The sequence below is a fragment of the Pimephales promelas genome, chromosome 6 (genome assembly GCF_988280905.1).
Source record: "Pimephales promelas chromosome 6, fPimPro1.hap1.1, whole genome shotgun sequence".
NCBI classification, from domain to species: Eukaryota; Metazoa; Chordata; class Actinopteri; order Cypriniformes; family Leuciscidae; genus Pimephales; species Pimephales promelas.
The window spans coordinates 34,383,000-34,400,129 of NC_142774.1; the positions used below are offsets into that span (position 1 = coordinate 34,383,000).

Consider the following 17,130-nt stretch of genomic DNA (forward strand, 5'->3'; position numbering starts at 1 on the left):
TGTTAAATTTAGGCAGCTATTTAAAATGTGGACACCACACACATGCAAGCACTTCGAGATCAGTTACTCACAGAGGGCCATATAAAACAGCAGGTGGCAAATCATGAGTGCCATTAATCAAAGCACAGGCATTAGCGTGGTATGTCCTTCTCATTCTCACTCTGCTGTGCTTTGCTGGTCTTTGGTCCTTACTTTGACCCTAAAGGTCAGCACGGGTTTGGGGACATCATCAGCAGCACAGAAGAAGACACTGAGCAATCAGCAGCGTGGCACAAAATAGGTGTACCTGTAAACGTATTTATTTTCTAGCTAATATTAGGCTATCCCATATATTATTATTATTATTATTATTATTATTCGCCTGTAACTATCAACAGAAAGACTTTTAGACCTATTATCACAGTACTTATGTGATTGCAGGTGGACAATTTAGTAGACAGCTCATCTCATATCCCTGTGTGCATTAGTTGAGTCAGTGTGAATGATGATAAAAGTGTGGAGGGTTTTGAATTTCAGAACTGCTATGCTGAGACTTCACAATTAGGTCATAAGAACGCACTAGGCATGAGAACAGAAATAAAAAGGCCCCACTAAAAGGTCTTGAGGAATGAATTCATTACCCTTTTGAATAATTTTGCATCCACAGTATGTCAATAGTTCACACATGAGTTTTGACATAGCCTGACAAAATGAATATGCAGGCCATTAAATCAATCGGAGGAAAATTTATGATTTGAAGCAGTGAACATGTGCCTTATAAATTATGGTAACAGCTAGCTATGAGAAGGAGCTAATGGAAAACCAACCAAGAAGCTCTGCACATGCACTACTATTTTAAAAGTTTGGGGTAAATTGATCAAAATTGACTGTAAAGACCTAAAATAAAATACATTTCAAACAAATGCTGCTAAGAATCCTGAAAAACTCTCCACAAAAACTTCAACGCTCAACTTTTTTCATTGACAACAATAATAAACATTTACATTTGTATTATAGTATTAGAAGGTTATCATAAAATAAATATAGGATTTTACTGGAGGTGTCTTTCGTTTGGTCATGTGGCCTAAATGGGACAGAGACAAAAAAGCTAACAAGATATAGGGCGAACACAAATTATGACAGCAATGCAAGGCATGTGTAACCCTGCCTTAGTGGACATCACGACAAAAGGAACGATCGCATATTCACTCTTACTCACATTCACAAGCTTTGCCATGATAAAAGTGGGCATGCGGTCGTATGCGTCCCTGAAGAATAATAATATGCGTGTTTGTGGTCAATGAGACATCAGATAATAAAAGCTGATAATGGACGATGTAAACACAGAGTGGAGACACGTTCTCCAATTTGTAAAAAATTTATTACAAACATTTCATAGGCTAAGTTCATTATTTATAATCATAATACAGCAAAAAAGTATCTAGCAACCTTGGCACCAAATGTGAGTGTGTTTGTGCTCCTTGTCGGATACTTTCAATGGCCACAGAGAGACTGAAACACAACACCGTGAGAGAATCTCTCAGTCTACGTACGGAATCATCAAAATCCCTCGCCGAACAAACAGGCACGTGGTAGGAGACTGAGAAACGAGATCCTGTTACAAGCTCAACTTTGGACCCGTTTAGAGCTTTTGCCTCGTCATTTATAATAATATCGTATGTGAAAGAGCAGGTTTACGGTAGTCAGGTCCTAAATATTAAATACACAGTTGAAAGGGTGAACTATTTAATATATTTCCTTAGTATTTTTCCTTGTCCATTTCACAGATATAGAACATGTTTAACAGTGTACTCTCCCCTAAACGGCAAAAACTCAACCTTACATCATCTGTCATTTTGATTGCAGTTTTCTTAAAATGGTAGCTCTACAGTGCCCTCTTGTGATCAAGTGAAAAAAAGTGGAAAAACCTGTATTGGTACCTGGACTGCGAGCCAAAGGAATGTGTCGAGGACTAGAAACGTGATTCGGACTTGCTTCTTCCCTGTGCTGTAGTTTGAAGACGTATTTACATTTTCTCAAAAGTGAGTTCGTGTCCACAGGTTTGACACACTTTCCTGTAGAGATCTTCCTCTTCGTCCAGAACCTCGTCAGGGCCGTAGTCATGCTGATGAACACTGGTATCTTTCTTAAACATACTGCTCCTTACCGCCCGCCTCAGTTCTGAAAGCCAGACGAAGATTGAGAGCAATGTATAATTATACAATGTTACCAAATGTAGTCGTGTGAACAAATTAAGTCGGTTTATTCGCTCATTTAAAAGTGCACAAATTAATTTTGTTTCACGAGAAATTTCAAATATAGATTATTTTACATACTATTTATCTCTCAGTGGAAAAATATTTTAGCGTACATTTTAAATCTGTCATACTTTTAGCTCAGCTTTCATACCTTTAACTTTTTTGTTAAAGCGTTTCTGCTTCTGAATCTCCCTGTTCTCCTCTCTACTCTCCTTGGCCTCCTCCAGAGCTTCCTCGCTGCCCCATACCTCCAGAGAGCGCTTTTCCACCTAAACATTCAATAAAACAAAACAAAATGGTACACAAAAATCAACAAACCAAACACACATAAGAATTCATGAAACTGTTTGCATGATATAGTAACACTTTTTAATTTGATGCATTAGGTATCATCATCACCATGAAAACTAAGTTTTACAGCATGTATTATTCTGGATTTAAAGTTACTTTATAAATATAGTAATGGTCATTATTGTCATGTTTGCTCATAATACATTAATAATAATGAATAATATTAAAAAAGAAGAAATTAATACTTTTATTTAGCAAGGTCACATTAAACTGATTAAAAGTGACAGCAAAGACATCATTTTACGAAAGATTTCTACTTCACATATATGCTGTTCTTTTGAACTTTGTAGTTGTCAAAGAATCCTAACAAATGTATCACGGTTTCCACAAAAATATTAAGCAGCATAAACTGTTGAAAACAATAAGAAATGTTACTAGAGCACCAAATCAGCATATTAGAATGATTTCTGAAGGATCGTGTGACAAAATCAGTTGACATCACAGGAATAAATTACATTTTATAATATAGTAAAATAGAAAACCCTTAAAGGCATAGTTCACTTTGAAATTCATTTTTGGTATGTTTTATCTTACCTCAAGGGCATCCAAGATGTAGGTGTCTTTGTTTCCGCAGTAGTTTCAATTTTCAGGTAAAACCGTTCTTGTCTGTCAGTCATATAATGGAAGTCTATGGTCACCACCTCAAAGAGCATGCAGAGAGAAGTCCAAATTAAACATGATTTAATGACTCGTCAATGTAAGTACACAATACATTGATGGCCTAAGGAAAAAAACGAGTGGTTTGTGTGAGAAAACGAAAAATCAATGTCATCAAATCAAACCATCAATGTGTACTTACATTTACGAGTCATTAAATCATGTTTAATTTGGACTTCTCTGTGCATGCTCTTTGAGGTGGTGACCATAGACCTGCATTATATGACTGACAGACAAGAACGGTTTGACCTAAAAATATCAAAATCGAAAATACTGCGGAAACAAAGACACCTACATCTTGGATGCCCTTGAGGTAAGATAAAACATACCAAAAATTAATTTCAAAGTGAACTATCCCTTTAATTTAAATTGTAAAAATATTTCACAATACTATTCACTATATTACTACGTTTGACCAAATAAATGCAGTCTTGGCAATCATAGTAGTTTCTTTCAAAAACAAACAAAAACTAATTTCATATATCTTTAGAAGGGATTTGAATTTAATAACTGGATTGAGTGAGATCAGGTTATTTGTACAGCTCTGGCTTGAGGATATGTTGAACCGACCTGTGTCTTTAAGTAGAGTTTCATGTCTCCCCAGTGTGGATTGTGAGGATTTTTCCTCAGGATAAATCGCAGCAGTGGCTCCCTCTTATCCAGATCACAATCCTTCAGAAGGAAAGTCTGTTTCGCTTCAGTGCGAGATATTAGCTTGTGCTTCACTTCATTGTCTCTATGCAAACATATGCAATTATAAAATGAATTACGCATACACATTACAATACTTGTTTTGAGCACTTGTTGAACTGCAGGTGCACAGGAAACAAAATAAAGTAACGGAACTGAAATACTGAGACAAAAACAACTGCATTATACTAACAACACCAGCCAGTAAACCCTCTGTAACAAGTTTAACAGTATGTTTTAACCCACTGTGACCACGTCCAGAATGGATGACATACCTGCATTTATCACACACAGATAAATCAAAACTGTTGCTGAGGTAAGAGTCCATAAATGGCTTCTGACACTCCTCACACATCAGATAATCAGGCTCCATCACTGGGGCTGAAACACAAACACACACATAAAATAGTTTAAATTTGCCTCTCAGTATTATAAAGGATGTCTATTGGGCAGGTAACACTGGTACTAAGCGTGCTTTTTGTTGTTAAAGCACTTACATAAAAATTAATTAATTAAAATGGATATTGAAAACAATTGTGTGCATGTATGCGATGCCATTTTTGGTCACCTGGTTGCTGAACCACTCTCTTTTCCTGCTGCTCATCCTCTGCCGTCTCCTCTTCAATGAAGAACCCTGCACCAGAGTCTATAGTTTTTGCCACTTTAGCACAAGTAGCACCTGAGGGAAGACAGATTATTTATGAGTGAAATTCATGCAATTTCAAGTACTGAATGTGTTGTGCAGTTTCCAAACACATGCCTTCTATAGCTGAAGACGGTCTACTGGCGAGCCTGGCTTGTCTGAGCATCAATGCCCGTTGTCTGTTCCGTTCTATTTTGGCCAACATGTGCGGCGTTAAGGACACGCTGGACTCGTGTGAAGAGTTTACACAATCTGCTGGTGCTTCTTGAGAGTGACTGGCCTCTGGTACATCCATGATCAGTCTACATACAATACCAGTTTGGAAAAAATACACTCATTCATTCATTTATTACACAATAAAATAATAAGTAAGCAATTAAAACATTCATATAGAAATGACAGTTTGGAAATAATACAGTGACCGAAGTTCACAAACCTTTCCTTTCACAATAAAATACTATAATATCAGTATTGAAATTATGCAATGACTAAAATCAAAATCTTTCAAGATTTTAACACAAACAATAAGATGAATATGAATAAATAAATAAATAAATACATGCATGAGAAATCACAAATCAAATGTAATATATTTCAAAGTTGCAGTATTACAAATGTATAGAGCATAAACTATAGTTGAGTTGAAATAAAATGTAAAAAAAATACAATTTTAGAGAAATCACAAATTAAATTGATTATATTATTAATTTAAAGTGGTAGTAATGATGTATGTATGCAGCATAAAGTAGTAGGTAGGTTATATACTGAATGCAAAGAGCTCGAGACTTTTAATGACAATTAATCAATAAAGCGCCGTCTTACCGGAAACCGTTTTTGTTTTTTATAGTTGGTCTAATGAGGAACGTAATGAAATCTTAAAAATAACAATCCAGCAGTGTTCTTTCTGTTTACGAGTGTGCTGTCCAGTCCTTCTCGTCTTTGGATATTTTGCGCCACAAGTCCAACATCGCCATCTATCGAAACTTGACTTGAAAAGTTTGCAACTTACAACCTTACAACTTATGTCGTTGTCTACACTTTGAAAATGTAAAGATGTAACAACATCGATATTTTGTAAGACCAATATTTTTTATTTATTTAATGTTTTAAATTATACAAAATAACTGATTTTATTTTGAATACAACTTCAGTATTTGGCAACATTTTATTTTTATTATTTGTTTTTCTTTTTTTTTTTTGATTAGGCAAAGACAGCAATATTATAATATTATAGGAAGAGTCTGGAGAATTTAAAGCAATTGTGTTACAATTATTATTATTATTTTCATATTTTGTTTATTGTTAATTTCCATTTGCTTATTAGTGTTTCCCACTCCAGTCCAGTTGGCGGCGGTAATGCGCCGCCATAAAACTCCATTACAAGAAGAAGAAGAATCTGCATATCATCAGGAAGTAAACACTGTCGCCGACTCGTGCTCGTACCTTACTTGACAACTATTTATACGAGTAAAAACAACCTCATTATCGCAGATCTATTTAAACATGATAGTGATCTTTTTGGGAACATAAATAAAACAGATACTTTATAGATAATTAGATTGTAGAGGTAACGTTAGCCTGAAACGTGGCATTTGTTGGACTATGCTCTGTCGTGTCATCTCCAGTGTTACACTGCTGCTCTCTGTTATAATATTGATAAATGTGGTTAAAGCTGATAGATTTACTGAAGAAATTAAACCTCCAGACTGGAGAAAGACCTTAAAATCCATCCGGAAGGGGATTCACAGCATAGACGCCTACCTTAACATGGCTTTGGACCTGATCGGAGGTTCAGACGGACGGTGTCACTTTAAGTGCGGCGACGGTTGGTCAAATTTTAAGTTATTAGACAATCAATTACTGATCTGTTAAACATAAAAAGTCATATGAATATAGAAACAATTCTATATAAAACAATAGTGGATTTAACGTCTAATGATTAAATGCATCTTATTGTAACCATCTCCCTTTAAATACTTTTGGTCAGTTCAACAATAATTTATGCAATTTAATATTATTTACTTAAAAGAATTAAAAGAGCAATTTCATGTCTATGTCTATAGGATTTAGAAAGTATGTAACGTTTATGCAATACTTTTTGGTAAGAGAAAAGTAGTACAGTAATGTAATTACACTGTTGGAGATGAAATTTCAAATTAGTAGCTATTAATTAATTACTTTTTCAGAGTAACTTAAGCAACACTGTTTATAGGGTACTCACCATTTCCTCGCCCCAACTACAAACCCGCTCCACCCAATGGATGTGGCTCCCCACTGTTTGGATTTCAGGTGAGGAGGGAAGACTTGCAGTTACTTCTGTTGTTGTGTAGGAGCTAGATATTATTGGTATTGCTGTTTTGTGGCATTCACTAATTGTCTGAAATTGAAATGCTTACTCTTTTAATATTCTCATTGGTGGACTGCAGTTTGATGTTGGGATGCCATCTCTGACCAGATGCTGTAATGAGCATGATCTATGCTATGATACCTGTGGGAGAAAGAAAAATGACTGTGACGAGCAGTTCCAGGTCTGTCTGGAGAACATTTGCAACAATTTACAAACGACACTGGGCTTGTCCCAAAGTGTTCAAGGTAATTGACAGTCTTGCTAATATTGTGTAATGAATTATCTTGTTTCCATCACAGAATAAAAGTTTATATCACAATTCTGAGAAAAGAAGTCTGAGATTGCAATTATGATTTTTCTTCACAATATTGCTAGTTTATAGTTTATCAATGCTTTTTTCCGAATTGCGAGTTTTTATCTTGCGATTCATAAATTATATCTCGCAATAATATATATTTTTTATAAAACTTTCTTTATAAAACTTGTAATTGCAAGATAATAAGTCAGACTTTAGAGATACGTTTTATTGGTAACACTTTACAGTAAGGTCTCATTTGTTAACATAAGTTCATGTTTTAAATAACTAACAATGAGCAATACATTAGTTACACTATTTATTAATCTTTTTAAAGGGATAGTTCACTTTGAAATTAATTTTTGGTATGTTTTAGCTTACCTCAAGGGCATCCAAGATGTAGGTGTCTTTCTTTCCGCAGTAGTTTAAATTTTTATGTCAAACCGTTCGTGTCTGTCAGTCATATAATGCAGGTCTGTGGTCACCACCTCAAAGAGCATGCACAGAGAAGTCCAAATTAAACATGATTTATTAATGACAATGTTAACAAATACACCTTTTGATTTTAATAATGTATTAGTAAATGTTGAACAATGGAAAAGTATTGTTAATTCTTATATTTTCTATTATTTATTGTTCACCATTTTCAGGATATGTATAGCTGGCCTATTATATCATACAGTATTTCTTGGACATTATGCTGAGGTAAAACCTTTATATCCATGTGTTTTCACAGCCTGTGAATCAGCAGTGACTTTGCTGTTTGATACGGTCATGCACTTGGGATGTAAGCCTTACCTGGACAGCCAAAGATCATCCTGTATTTGTCGCTATGAGGAGAAGGCTGATCTGTGAACACTTCATATGTGATCTGATGATCGATTGTTATTGTCTCAGGGTGCAGCAGTGAAATATCTTATGTTTTTTTTTTTTTTATGGGGGTTGTTTTTAAGTATTTGTTCATTGCAATTTTGATGTCAGTTGTTTTTGTAATTACAAAAGAAGTGAGATTCTATATATATAATACATAATATATATATTTTTATATTTGTAAATGTATAAAATGGGATTCTAAACACTACAAATATAAATACAGATGTATGTACCTTTCCATGTGTTTTTTGTATGAGTGAATACAAATAAAGTGACACTAAATGAAATTAATTTATCATGGTTATACTGTATTCTTCTGTAACCTAAAATTAGTATACTTAAACTAGCATGAAATGACACAAAAGTTTTTTATTTATGTTTTTTAGTACCATTGGACACCAGTGGTGAGATACAGTATGGTACATATAAAATGTGATTTTTTGATATGAGAAAAAAGTTACAATTTTAAACCTGAAAAGATTAATCAGATATCTTTATATTAAATCAAGTGGAAAACCTTGATGTTCTCATAATCTGAATCATGACTATAGCAGTAGACACATTCCCCTGATTTCACAGACAAGGTTTAAGCTAGTCCCAGACTAAAATGCATGTTCGAGCTGTTTTAAACAAAGCAACTTGCACTGATATATCTTAAACTTAAAATCAGAGTCATTATTTTGTATCAAGATGCACACCACAGTATAGTCATTCAAAGCTTTTCCAAATCAGAATTTTAATATAAAGACAATGAGTAATAGAGTAAGCAAATTGACATCTTATGCCTTAACGTATCAGTTTGCATGTTTTCACGATAGCCAATAGCTTAAGCACTTTTCACAGTAGGTCCAGTATAAGCTAATGTCACACACTCACACAATATATCTTTTACATAATTTTAATATAAAGTCAACATAAACAAAAAAATGACATTTTACTTTATTATACTATAAAACAGAATTTTCAATGAGAATCTATCCAGGGACTTATTTTATTGATTAAGATTGTCAAAAGTGGGAGTACCATGCCAGAATGGAGCCAGAATATTTTTTTTCCACGGAGGGATTTAATAAAAGACTTAATAATAAAATAAAAATTTCTTTGGAATAATATTGAATCACTGCAGAATAAGACCAAGTACTTGCATTAAGTAAATAGACCTTATTCAGAGCAGCGCCATGACAGGTATGAAAGTGAGGCTGTGAGGGATAGACTTACCGTGTTTCCAATGGCATCCGCTGTAAAAAGCTGAATAAAGCGGCTAGATTACTTACAATTTTCCACAGCTTACATTGTCGGGAGTTTTTAGTCAACTGACATTTCTTGGAAAGATATTTCTCCAGTGTTTCATGAGCAGAACAATCCGAAAACACATTAAATAACAATACAGCCCATTGAAGAGATGCAAGTCTATCCCTCACAGCCTCGCTTTCATTCTCATTAAAAATCAAAGATGGCGCTGCTGTGAATAAAGCGTATAGGGTTCATTTAGACTTATATTTACAGAAATAGAATTATATGGAAAATAAAGGCCTTTTAAAACATTCAAACATTTTTCTTTTCCAATAATTTCCAAAATTCTAATAAATGCTTGAAAAACAGTAGAATCACATGTTTTTGGTGTTTTTTTGTTTTTTTTATCCATAGTTACATGCAGTATGAAAAAAGAGAAGCAACAAACCAATAACCAAAATCTAAATCAATAACGTCCTACATCTGGTCAAGCAACGTCTAGGTTATGAATAAACAGTAGTATGAAGAAAAAGTTGTAAATATTTGTAATGTGCCCGTTGATCATGTCAAATCTGAGAACCGAGGCTGTGAGAGTAGACGCTCATATCTCATCTATCTTCTTTTAGTTCCTCCAAAACCTGCATCAGAATATACCATAAATATATTTCACCAAAAAAAATGGGCTTTTCAAAAAACCATAAGAGCACATCTAATATCTGTAATAGAGTTTAGCTTTATTATTTGCTAGAGTTTACCTGAGGCGGTTCGTGTTCCTGAGCTTGTTTTTGGTGCAGGAGAAGGGATGTTGGAATAAGATGGTCTAGCAAACCCCATTGGTGGCTGGCGTCTTAGATCAACATAAAAGTCAATTAGTGCATTTGTTGTAAGCAAGTATAAATCTTACCAAAAATAAAAACAAGATCCATTCCAAACTGTCATGATTAACGACAACAGTTGCAAACAGTACCAGTGCCATTAAATAAAAGATAAATTCTGTTAAGTTGTGGTTTGGAATATTCTTGGACCAATAGAGTGGTGCAGGGATAAAGTAATCTTGTAGGCCAAAACAAAGAAACGAGTTAGCATTTTAGCATTTCCGATTCCATCGTCCTGAAGTCAATGTTTTTTTTTATGTGATTTTAGTTCAAAGCCTGAAATAAGGCCTGTGATGAACACAAGCTCGAGAGATTTAAATGTTTTATTCCACGACATAAAACTCATCAGTAATAACTCACTCGTGATATTTTCTCTCGTGATAAAGCTTTTACATGTCTTGAAGAAGGCGGCTGCTAACAAGTGTCTAAATGGGACTACAGACATTGTGGTGGACATTCAACCAAGCATGCCCAAAAGTGCTGAAAAGTGAAGCCAAAGCACCTTGATCGCCCCCCGAAGGCTGGTCCCAGTATAGGCTGGTCCCACCGGGGGTCATAAAGCCCGCCTCCCCATGAAGTCTAATGGGCACGAATCACGATGAAAACTATACAATCAAATTACACTTCAAATAAATTTCTCAAAGATGTTTTCTGTCATTTTAGGTAGTTTTTATCATGCTGATTTCGTTTTTTAAAAATAAGTTTGGTCTTAGTTATTTGATGCTATAAAAAACGGGAATGTGACGTCAGTTGTGAACGAAGTAGTCACTGAGGGACCAATAGACTTTTTTTGGATTTTCAGAAGAAAATTGGAGCTTCAACTTTAATTTCTACATGTCTATAACTGTATATTTCACACAGTAAATTTTGTAGTAACCTTTTCTGTGGGAGTATTTGGTGCGCAAGATGTCAGCACCATATTAGGACTTTGGCGGCTTCACTTTTCACCAATGGAAGAGGGCGTCATCCATCTATGAGATAAACTCATCTACTCACTCCGCTTTCACAGCCTTGCTATGTTTATAATCACGCTCTTGCAAATTATTATAACTCATACTCAGTGAAAATGTTTTTTTATATAAAGACTGCAAGAGTTGTTGGAAGCTTAGTGATGGTAACTTTGAATTTACACATCTGTGGTGTAGTTCGTATATAGCCTAAGGTTATTGAATTTAGGCTTTGTGTTCATTTGTGAAAATCATCACATAAACGTTTGTTAAATAATTTTTTATGATAATTCAAAAGCTTATGGAAAAATCTTATTGGGTTTTCGTCGAGGGAACCAGAGTGATGCTAACTTCTGGGTTGGCCAACAAAAATAAGAATCTATGGCATCAGGAATTTCACTAGTAGTTGTAATTGGCTGTCCGGCCAATTGAAAGCTGCTCGGTTTAAAAGTGACTTCTGTGTAACTGTATAAACTGTTGCAAATTATGTGTGAGAAAAATTAGATTTCTTACCTCTGACTCCCAAACAAATATCCAAGGACTCCTCCGGTGCCCATTCCAGTCCAAAATCCACCCCCACCAGTTCTGTTTCCACCAGTGAAACCAGTCCAGGAACTCTGAGGTCTGGTGTACGCATCGGAAAAGCCATACCCGGGCCTTGAGCTGGAGTGGTCTTCTGAGAGAACCCACAAAACAGAAATTTTATACACTACACTAGCCACAAAGAAATATGCAAATATTATGCATATTTGGTTATTACACACACTAGGATATTAAAGTCCCTACACTACAGTTTCACTTTGGAATCATAAACAGTTAAATGTCGCTTATGCTCACCAAGCCTGCATTTATTGGCTCAAAAATACAGTAATATTGAGAAATATCATTACAATTTTAAATAACCGTATTCTAAACGAGTATATTTTAAAATGTAATTAGTTCCTGTGACGGCAATTCATTACTCCAGTCTTCAGTGCCACCTGAACATTATAATGTCACAATAAATTATAACGTCCCACCAAACTCTTGCTCTTTGAAGAGATTATTACCTGAGTAATAATCTGGTTTAAATCCAGGAGGTGGCGGTCCCATGCCGTGACTGTTATCCGAGGCCCCGCCGTATCCCTGAGTCCCATCTGCATTGTACCCCTGGTGGCCGTGAGAAGGACTGCACAGAAACATCTTGTATACAACATATGCCACCAGCAGAAGAAATGCTATTGCTATCAGCCCACCCACTCCATCACCAGACGGGCCGTTAGCCTGCTGATAGGGGTCTCCTCTATACTGCTGTTTTTGATTGGAAGAGCCTTGGAAGAAGTTAGAGGCAAAGCCTGAGAAGCCAGACGAGCCATGAGTGTTCTGCTGCTTCCCTTCTGCCGTGAGCTCTAGCGTATACTCCAGACCGCATGAGCCTCTCAGTACATAGGCATCATTAGGACTGCTATAGCCCTCACAGGAGACCTCCACGCGCCCAAACCTGTACAAGTTGTCCATGTCAGCCTTGCATTCCCACTATAAAGAGAGAGAGAGAAATACTATGAATAGGTCCAAGAGAGTTACCGACCATACGCAAGCGGAAATGTTTGAGCCAGACCTGTGTGTCTATGCCATCTGATCCTCTGTTGTAACACTGCACCACCTCTGGAACAAACGACCCGCAGCCAGCGGTCCCTCCAGCACACTGCAGCTGTAGAACGGGGCTGGAGCGGCGTGCGGTGGTGTAGCGTCCTTTGTAGAGCGTCAGCACCTGAACATCACGCAGCAACACAGCGTCTGATGAAGGAACAAAGACTCTTCTCATCTGTCTGTCTGCATTGAACTGAACTGCCCTCTTCAAAAGCTTATGGAATATTTAATTAATATTTTTCTTCTGGTTTGTATTATTTATGTATCTATATATTTATATTTTGTTAGTGTCAAATCAATTCATTGTAATTCATTGCATCTAAAGGTTTTTGTTTATATATGTGCATAAATATATTATTATACAGTATTTATGTATAAATTATATTAAGTGTGTGTGTATATGTAAATGTATACACACTCATACATATATAAACAAAAATATTGTTTGAAAGCACTGTAATTACATAAAACCTTTTATCAGTTTAGTTTTTTTTTATCACATAAAAGCACCAACTGTCCTTTCAGATATATTACAAAATGTACATATTTAATTTATATTTTATCATTTTATCATTGTTATTATTAAATATAAACAATTTCACATTTTTATCATATTGGCCACACCCAAACAATTTTGTATCAAATAAAAGCACTTGTTTAAGATAGATATTATAAAAATGTACATATTTAATTTGATTTCTTCTTTCTTCTTCTTATGTAATATTGATAAACTAAACTATCTTCACATATTTATATTATCATATTGGCAAAACAACCAACATTTGTGTCACATAAACTGTCATCTTTATGATATATTACAAAAATGGACATTCATTTATATTTTCATATTTTCTCTTCTTCCATATATATATATATATATATATATATATGTGTGTGTGTGTGTGTATATATATATATATATATATATATATATATATATGTGTGTGTGTGTGTAAATATAATATATTTACACATATCTGTTACACATTTATTTTTCAACGTGTGAAAACTTAGAGACCTTTATTATAAAAAAAGATAGTACAAAAATGCATATTTTATTGATATTTTCCACTTTCTTCTTATTATAATTCATATAATTTTCATTATATTATCATTTTTATGCAATTCTAATATGTATTAGTAAAACAATAAAATATCACATATTATCATATTGGCCACCCATCCCCCACCCATAAAATATTATTTATAGAAAAAGGCCCAACTGTCCTATTTATGTCCGGATACATTTAGCAAAAAGGTACAAAACGTCTTTCTTTTTCTTCTTGTTTTTCTTAATGTAACGTTAGTATAACTAAATATCATCACATGAACTCAAATTATCGTTTTGGACACATGCAAAAAAAAATATTGATATAAAAAAGGTCAAAAATTTGAACTTCAGGCCGAAATAAACAAAAATATTGTGGTCTCAGCAGGGTAAGTTAATAGCATCCACTAAAGCCGATAAAACTTCAATGCAAAAATAAGTCCAATTCAAACGTATTTTACTCAGACTGACCAATCTATATTCTCTAAGATTTGATTAGAATTGTTTATTTAGCTGTATGGTTTATATAAAAGAAATTTTACCATCATTCCAGCAGCGGATGTGAGGCACAATCAACAGCAAAAGTTGAAGGAATAAAACTCCTGCGGTCCTCATTTCTCCAGTTGTGATGGAAAAATCACTTCCTTAACCTCGAGTATAGTCTGAAATGCCCAACTGTTACAGGTACGTGTCTTTTACCCACAAAGTACAACTAAAGTCTGATGTAAACAAATGTAACAGCTCAGTGCATCATCATTCTTATCACACTTCCGCTTCCGTGTTTCTGGTGTTAGAACTTAGAAGATTCTCACTATCGCCATCCACTGACTGAAAGATGGCTTGAATCACATGCCATTGACCGCTGATAAAGGAGAAACGTTTAGACTGACAAAATGTTTTAGGCTAAAAGTATAGGGCTCTTTTCGAGCCATTCCACCAAAAGGGTTACATTTGTGTCCCCAGGACATTTATATGTATAAAAATGCATGAAAATTAACTCTAAAATACATTTTATTAATAATCAAAATGTCATGCACATTAAGATAACTACAAATTTAAAATGTATACTTAAAAACATTAATAAAACTACTTGGAACACAAAAAATAGCATGTTCTACATCTCCAACCTCTATCTCTAAACTATACTATGATTTATGATTAAAATCCTTCAGAAATCTTTATTTTTTTTTGCTGTGTTGCGTGACTTTATTTGGGAATCTATGCTTTAATTTTTTTTTTCATAAGATAAAAATATTTTATCTGATGTTTGAGATATAATACCAATTTTAGTCGTGTCCCCGGGTTTTCTCTCAGTGCTGTTACTCTACATCCCATCTCTGAACATAGACTGTAAAAATAAATATGACAGTTGCACAGATGTGTGTGCGTGACCAACTGTGCATGTTGGGAGTTGGGAACCGGTGAGAAAATGTCCGGTAGCTACCCGGTAACTCTACCAGTAATAACAATATTATTTTAGTTCATAGTTAACGGTTCCTGAACGCTGTAACTAAAAGCTGATAAAGTTACCCGTCTACGTGACACTGTGGCGGATGTTGGTGAACCTGGGTCAGGTCAGTTTGAGTTTTTATTTAATGGAATTTGTTTGCAGTAAAGATTACACAACAACATTTTGGTTAAGTAAACTTTATTTAAACTTTCGTTTGGAGTTAAGAGCGCACACTCTTTAACGTTTAGTTTAAGTTTACTCTTACCGTTCTTTTTGTTTGTTTGATACGTCGTGAGCAGCTGGTGCACCATCTAAAGGGGTTCGAGTTGAAACATTGGAGGTATTTATAGGGTTCTGGCCGATAATCGGGCAACAACTCCAAGGACTATTTTGCTTGCTTTTCTTTTGTTTGTTTATAATAAGTATATTTATTAAGTGAAGTCATTTGATAGTATTATTTGAGGTGTTTGTTAATGTATATTGGGTGTTTTCATATTCATTTATCCTTTACTGGTCACATATATCACAGTGACTAAATCAGCCATAAACACAGTCACATGTGACTTGTTTACATACAAGCTGCAGTAGGTCTATCTGTTGAGTGTGTGTATATATATATATATATATATATATATATATATATATATATATTGTGTGTGTGTCAAAATCAATGAATAAAAAAATGTATGTTCTGAGTTATTATTACTTGACAGCACTTAAATGTGTATTCTTACAAGTTAAAGAACAATATTATGAAATTATGAAATGACTGTTTCAATATGACATGGCATGGAGGCAATCAGCCTGTGGCACTGCTGAGGTGTTATGGAGGCCCAGGATGCTTCGATAGCGGCCATAAGCTCATCCAGTGTTGGGTCTCTCCACTTTCTCTTCACAATATCCCACAGATTCTCTATGGGGTTCAGGTCAGGAGAGTTGGCAGGCCAATTGGCTTTATGCACAGCTTCACTACTTCCTGAATTTCAGCCAGCTCCTTGTTTCCGGTCTGCCATTATTGGACACATTGATTAATTCAGGTGTGCTTGACCTCAGTAGTCACAGCAACAATAATCAGACACACCTGAATTAATCAATTTTGCCCAATAATGGCAGACACGAAACAAAGAGCTGGCCGAAGTTCAGGAAGTAGTGCAGCTGTGCATAAAGCCTATTGAGCACAGTATGGTAAGTAAACACTGTGAGCAAGTGCCAGGTCGTGCTGAAAAATGAAATCGTCATCTCCATAAAGGTTTTCAGCAGATGGAAGCATGAAGTGCTCCAAAATCTGATAGCTAGCTGCATTGACCCTGCCCTTGATGAAACACAGTGGACCAACACCAGCAGCTGACATGGCACCCCAGACCATCACTGACTGTGGGTACTTGACACTGGATTTGGCATTTCCTTCTCCCCAGTCTTCCTCCAGACTCTGGCACCTTGATTTCCGAATGACATGAAACCACTGAGCAACAGTCTGCTTCTCTGTAGCCTAGGTCAGGCGCTTCTGCCGCTGTTTCTGGTCCAAAAGTGGCTTGACCTGGGGAATGCAGCACCTGTAGCCCATTTCCTGCGCACGCATGTACACGGTGGCTCTGGATGTTTCTACTCCAGACTCAGTCCACTGCTTCCGCAGGTCCCCCAAGGTCTGGAATCGGTCCTTCTCCACAATCTTCCTCGGGGTCCGGTCACCTCTTCTCGTTGTGCAGCATTTTTTGCCACACTTTTTCCTTTCCACTGAGGTGCACTCTGGGAACGGCCTATTTGTTCAGAAATTTCTTTCTGTGTCTTACCCTCTTGCTTGAGGGTGTCAATGATGACCTGGACAGCAGTCAGGTCGGCAGTCGTACCCATGATT

The 17,130-nt window shown here is 35.5% G+C and overlaps 3 protein-coding genes across 5 annotated transcripts; 1 reads left to right on the forward strand and 2 right to left on the reverse strand.

The window, feature by feature from the left end:
• Positions 1 to 1,338: 1,338 nt before the first annotated feature.
• On the reverse strand, positions 1,339 to 7,960 carry xpa (xeroderma pigmentosum, complementation group A). Of its 2 annotated transcripts, XM_039670114.2 has the most exons (9): positions 7,602 to 7,960; positions 6,975 to 7,066; positions 6,800 to 6,852; positions 4,696 to 4,880; positions 4,504 to 4,614; positions 4,211 to 4,316; positions 3,816 to 3,981; positions 2,389 to 2,506; positions 1,339 to 2,160 (listed from the first exon to the last, which is right to left on the reverse strand). In XM_039670114.2, the coding sequence occupies exons 4-9, from the start codon at positions 4,871 to 4,873 to the stop codon at positions 2,006 to 2,008; spliced, it is 834 nt and encodes a 277-aa protein (XP_039526048.2). In that variant the 5' UTR covers positions 4,874 to 4,880; positions 6,800 to 6,852; positions 6,975 to 7,066; positions 7,602 to 7,960; the 3' UTR covers positions 1,339 to 2,005. The 2 variants fall into 2 exon arrangements, with proteins under 2 accessions (XP_039526048.2, XP_039526047.2); XM_039670113.2 differs by lacking the exons at positions 6,800 to 6,852; positions 6,975 to 7,066; positions 7,602 to 7,960 and adding an exon at positions 5,401 to 5,640.
• Positions 5,957 to 8,384, forward strand: pla2g12a (phospholipase A2, group XIIA). The gene is made up of 4 exons (XM_039670116.2): positions 5,957 to 6,403; positions 6,791 to 6,867; positions 7,005 to 7,170; positions 7,957 to 8,384. Exons 1-4 carry the CDS (start codon positions 6,181 to 6,183, stop codon positions 8,073 to 8,075), a joined length of 585 nt encoding a protein of 194 aa, XP_039526050.2. The 5' UTR covers positions 5,957 to 6,180; the 3' UTR covers positions 8,076 to 8,384.
• A 424-nt stretch (positions 8,385 to 8,808) lies between these two features.
• On the reverse strand, positions 8,809 to 14,607 carry saraf (store-operated calcium entry-associated regulatory factor). 2 transcript variants are annotated; one of them, XM_039670112.2, is made up of 6 exons: positions 14,368 to 14,607; positions 12,746 to 12,924; positions 12,198 to 12,663; positions 11,662 to 11,821; positions 10,082 to 10,173; positions 8,809 to 9,964 (listed from the first exon to the last, which is right to left on the reverse strand). In XM_039670112.2, exons 1-6 carry the CDS (start codon positions 14,438 to 14,440, stop codon positions 9,939 to 9,941), a joined length of 996 nt encoding a protein of 331 aa, XP_039526046.2. In that variant the 5' UTR covers positions 14,441 to 14,607; the 3' UTR covers positions 8,809 to 9,938. The 2 variants fall into 2 exon arrangements, with proteins under 2 accessions (XP_039526046.2, XP_039526045.2); XM_039670111.2 differs by having other exon boundaries at positions 11,662 to 11,824; positions 14,368 to 14,606.
• Between the last annotated feature and the right edge of the window lie 2,523 nt (positions 14,608 to 17,130).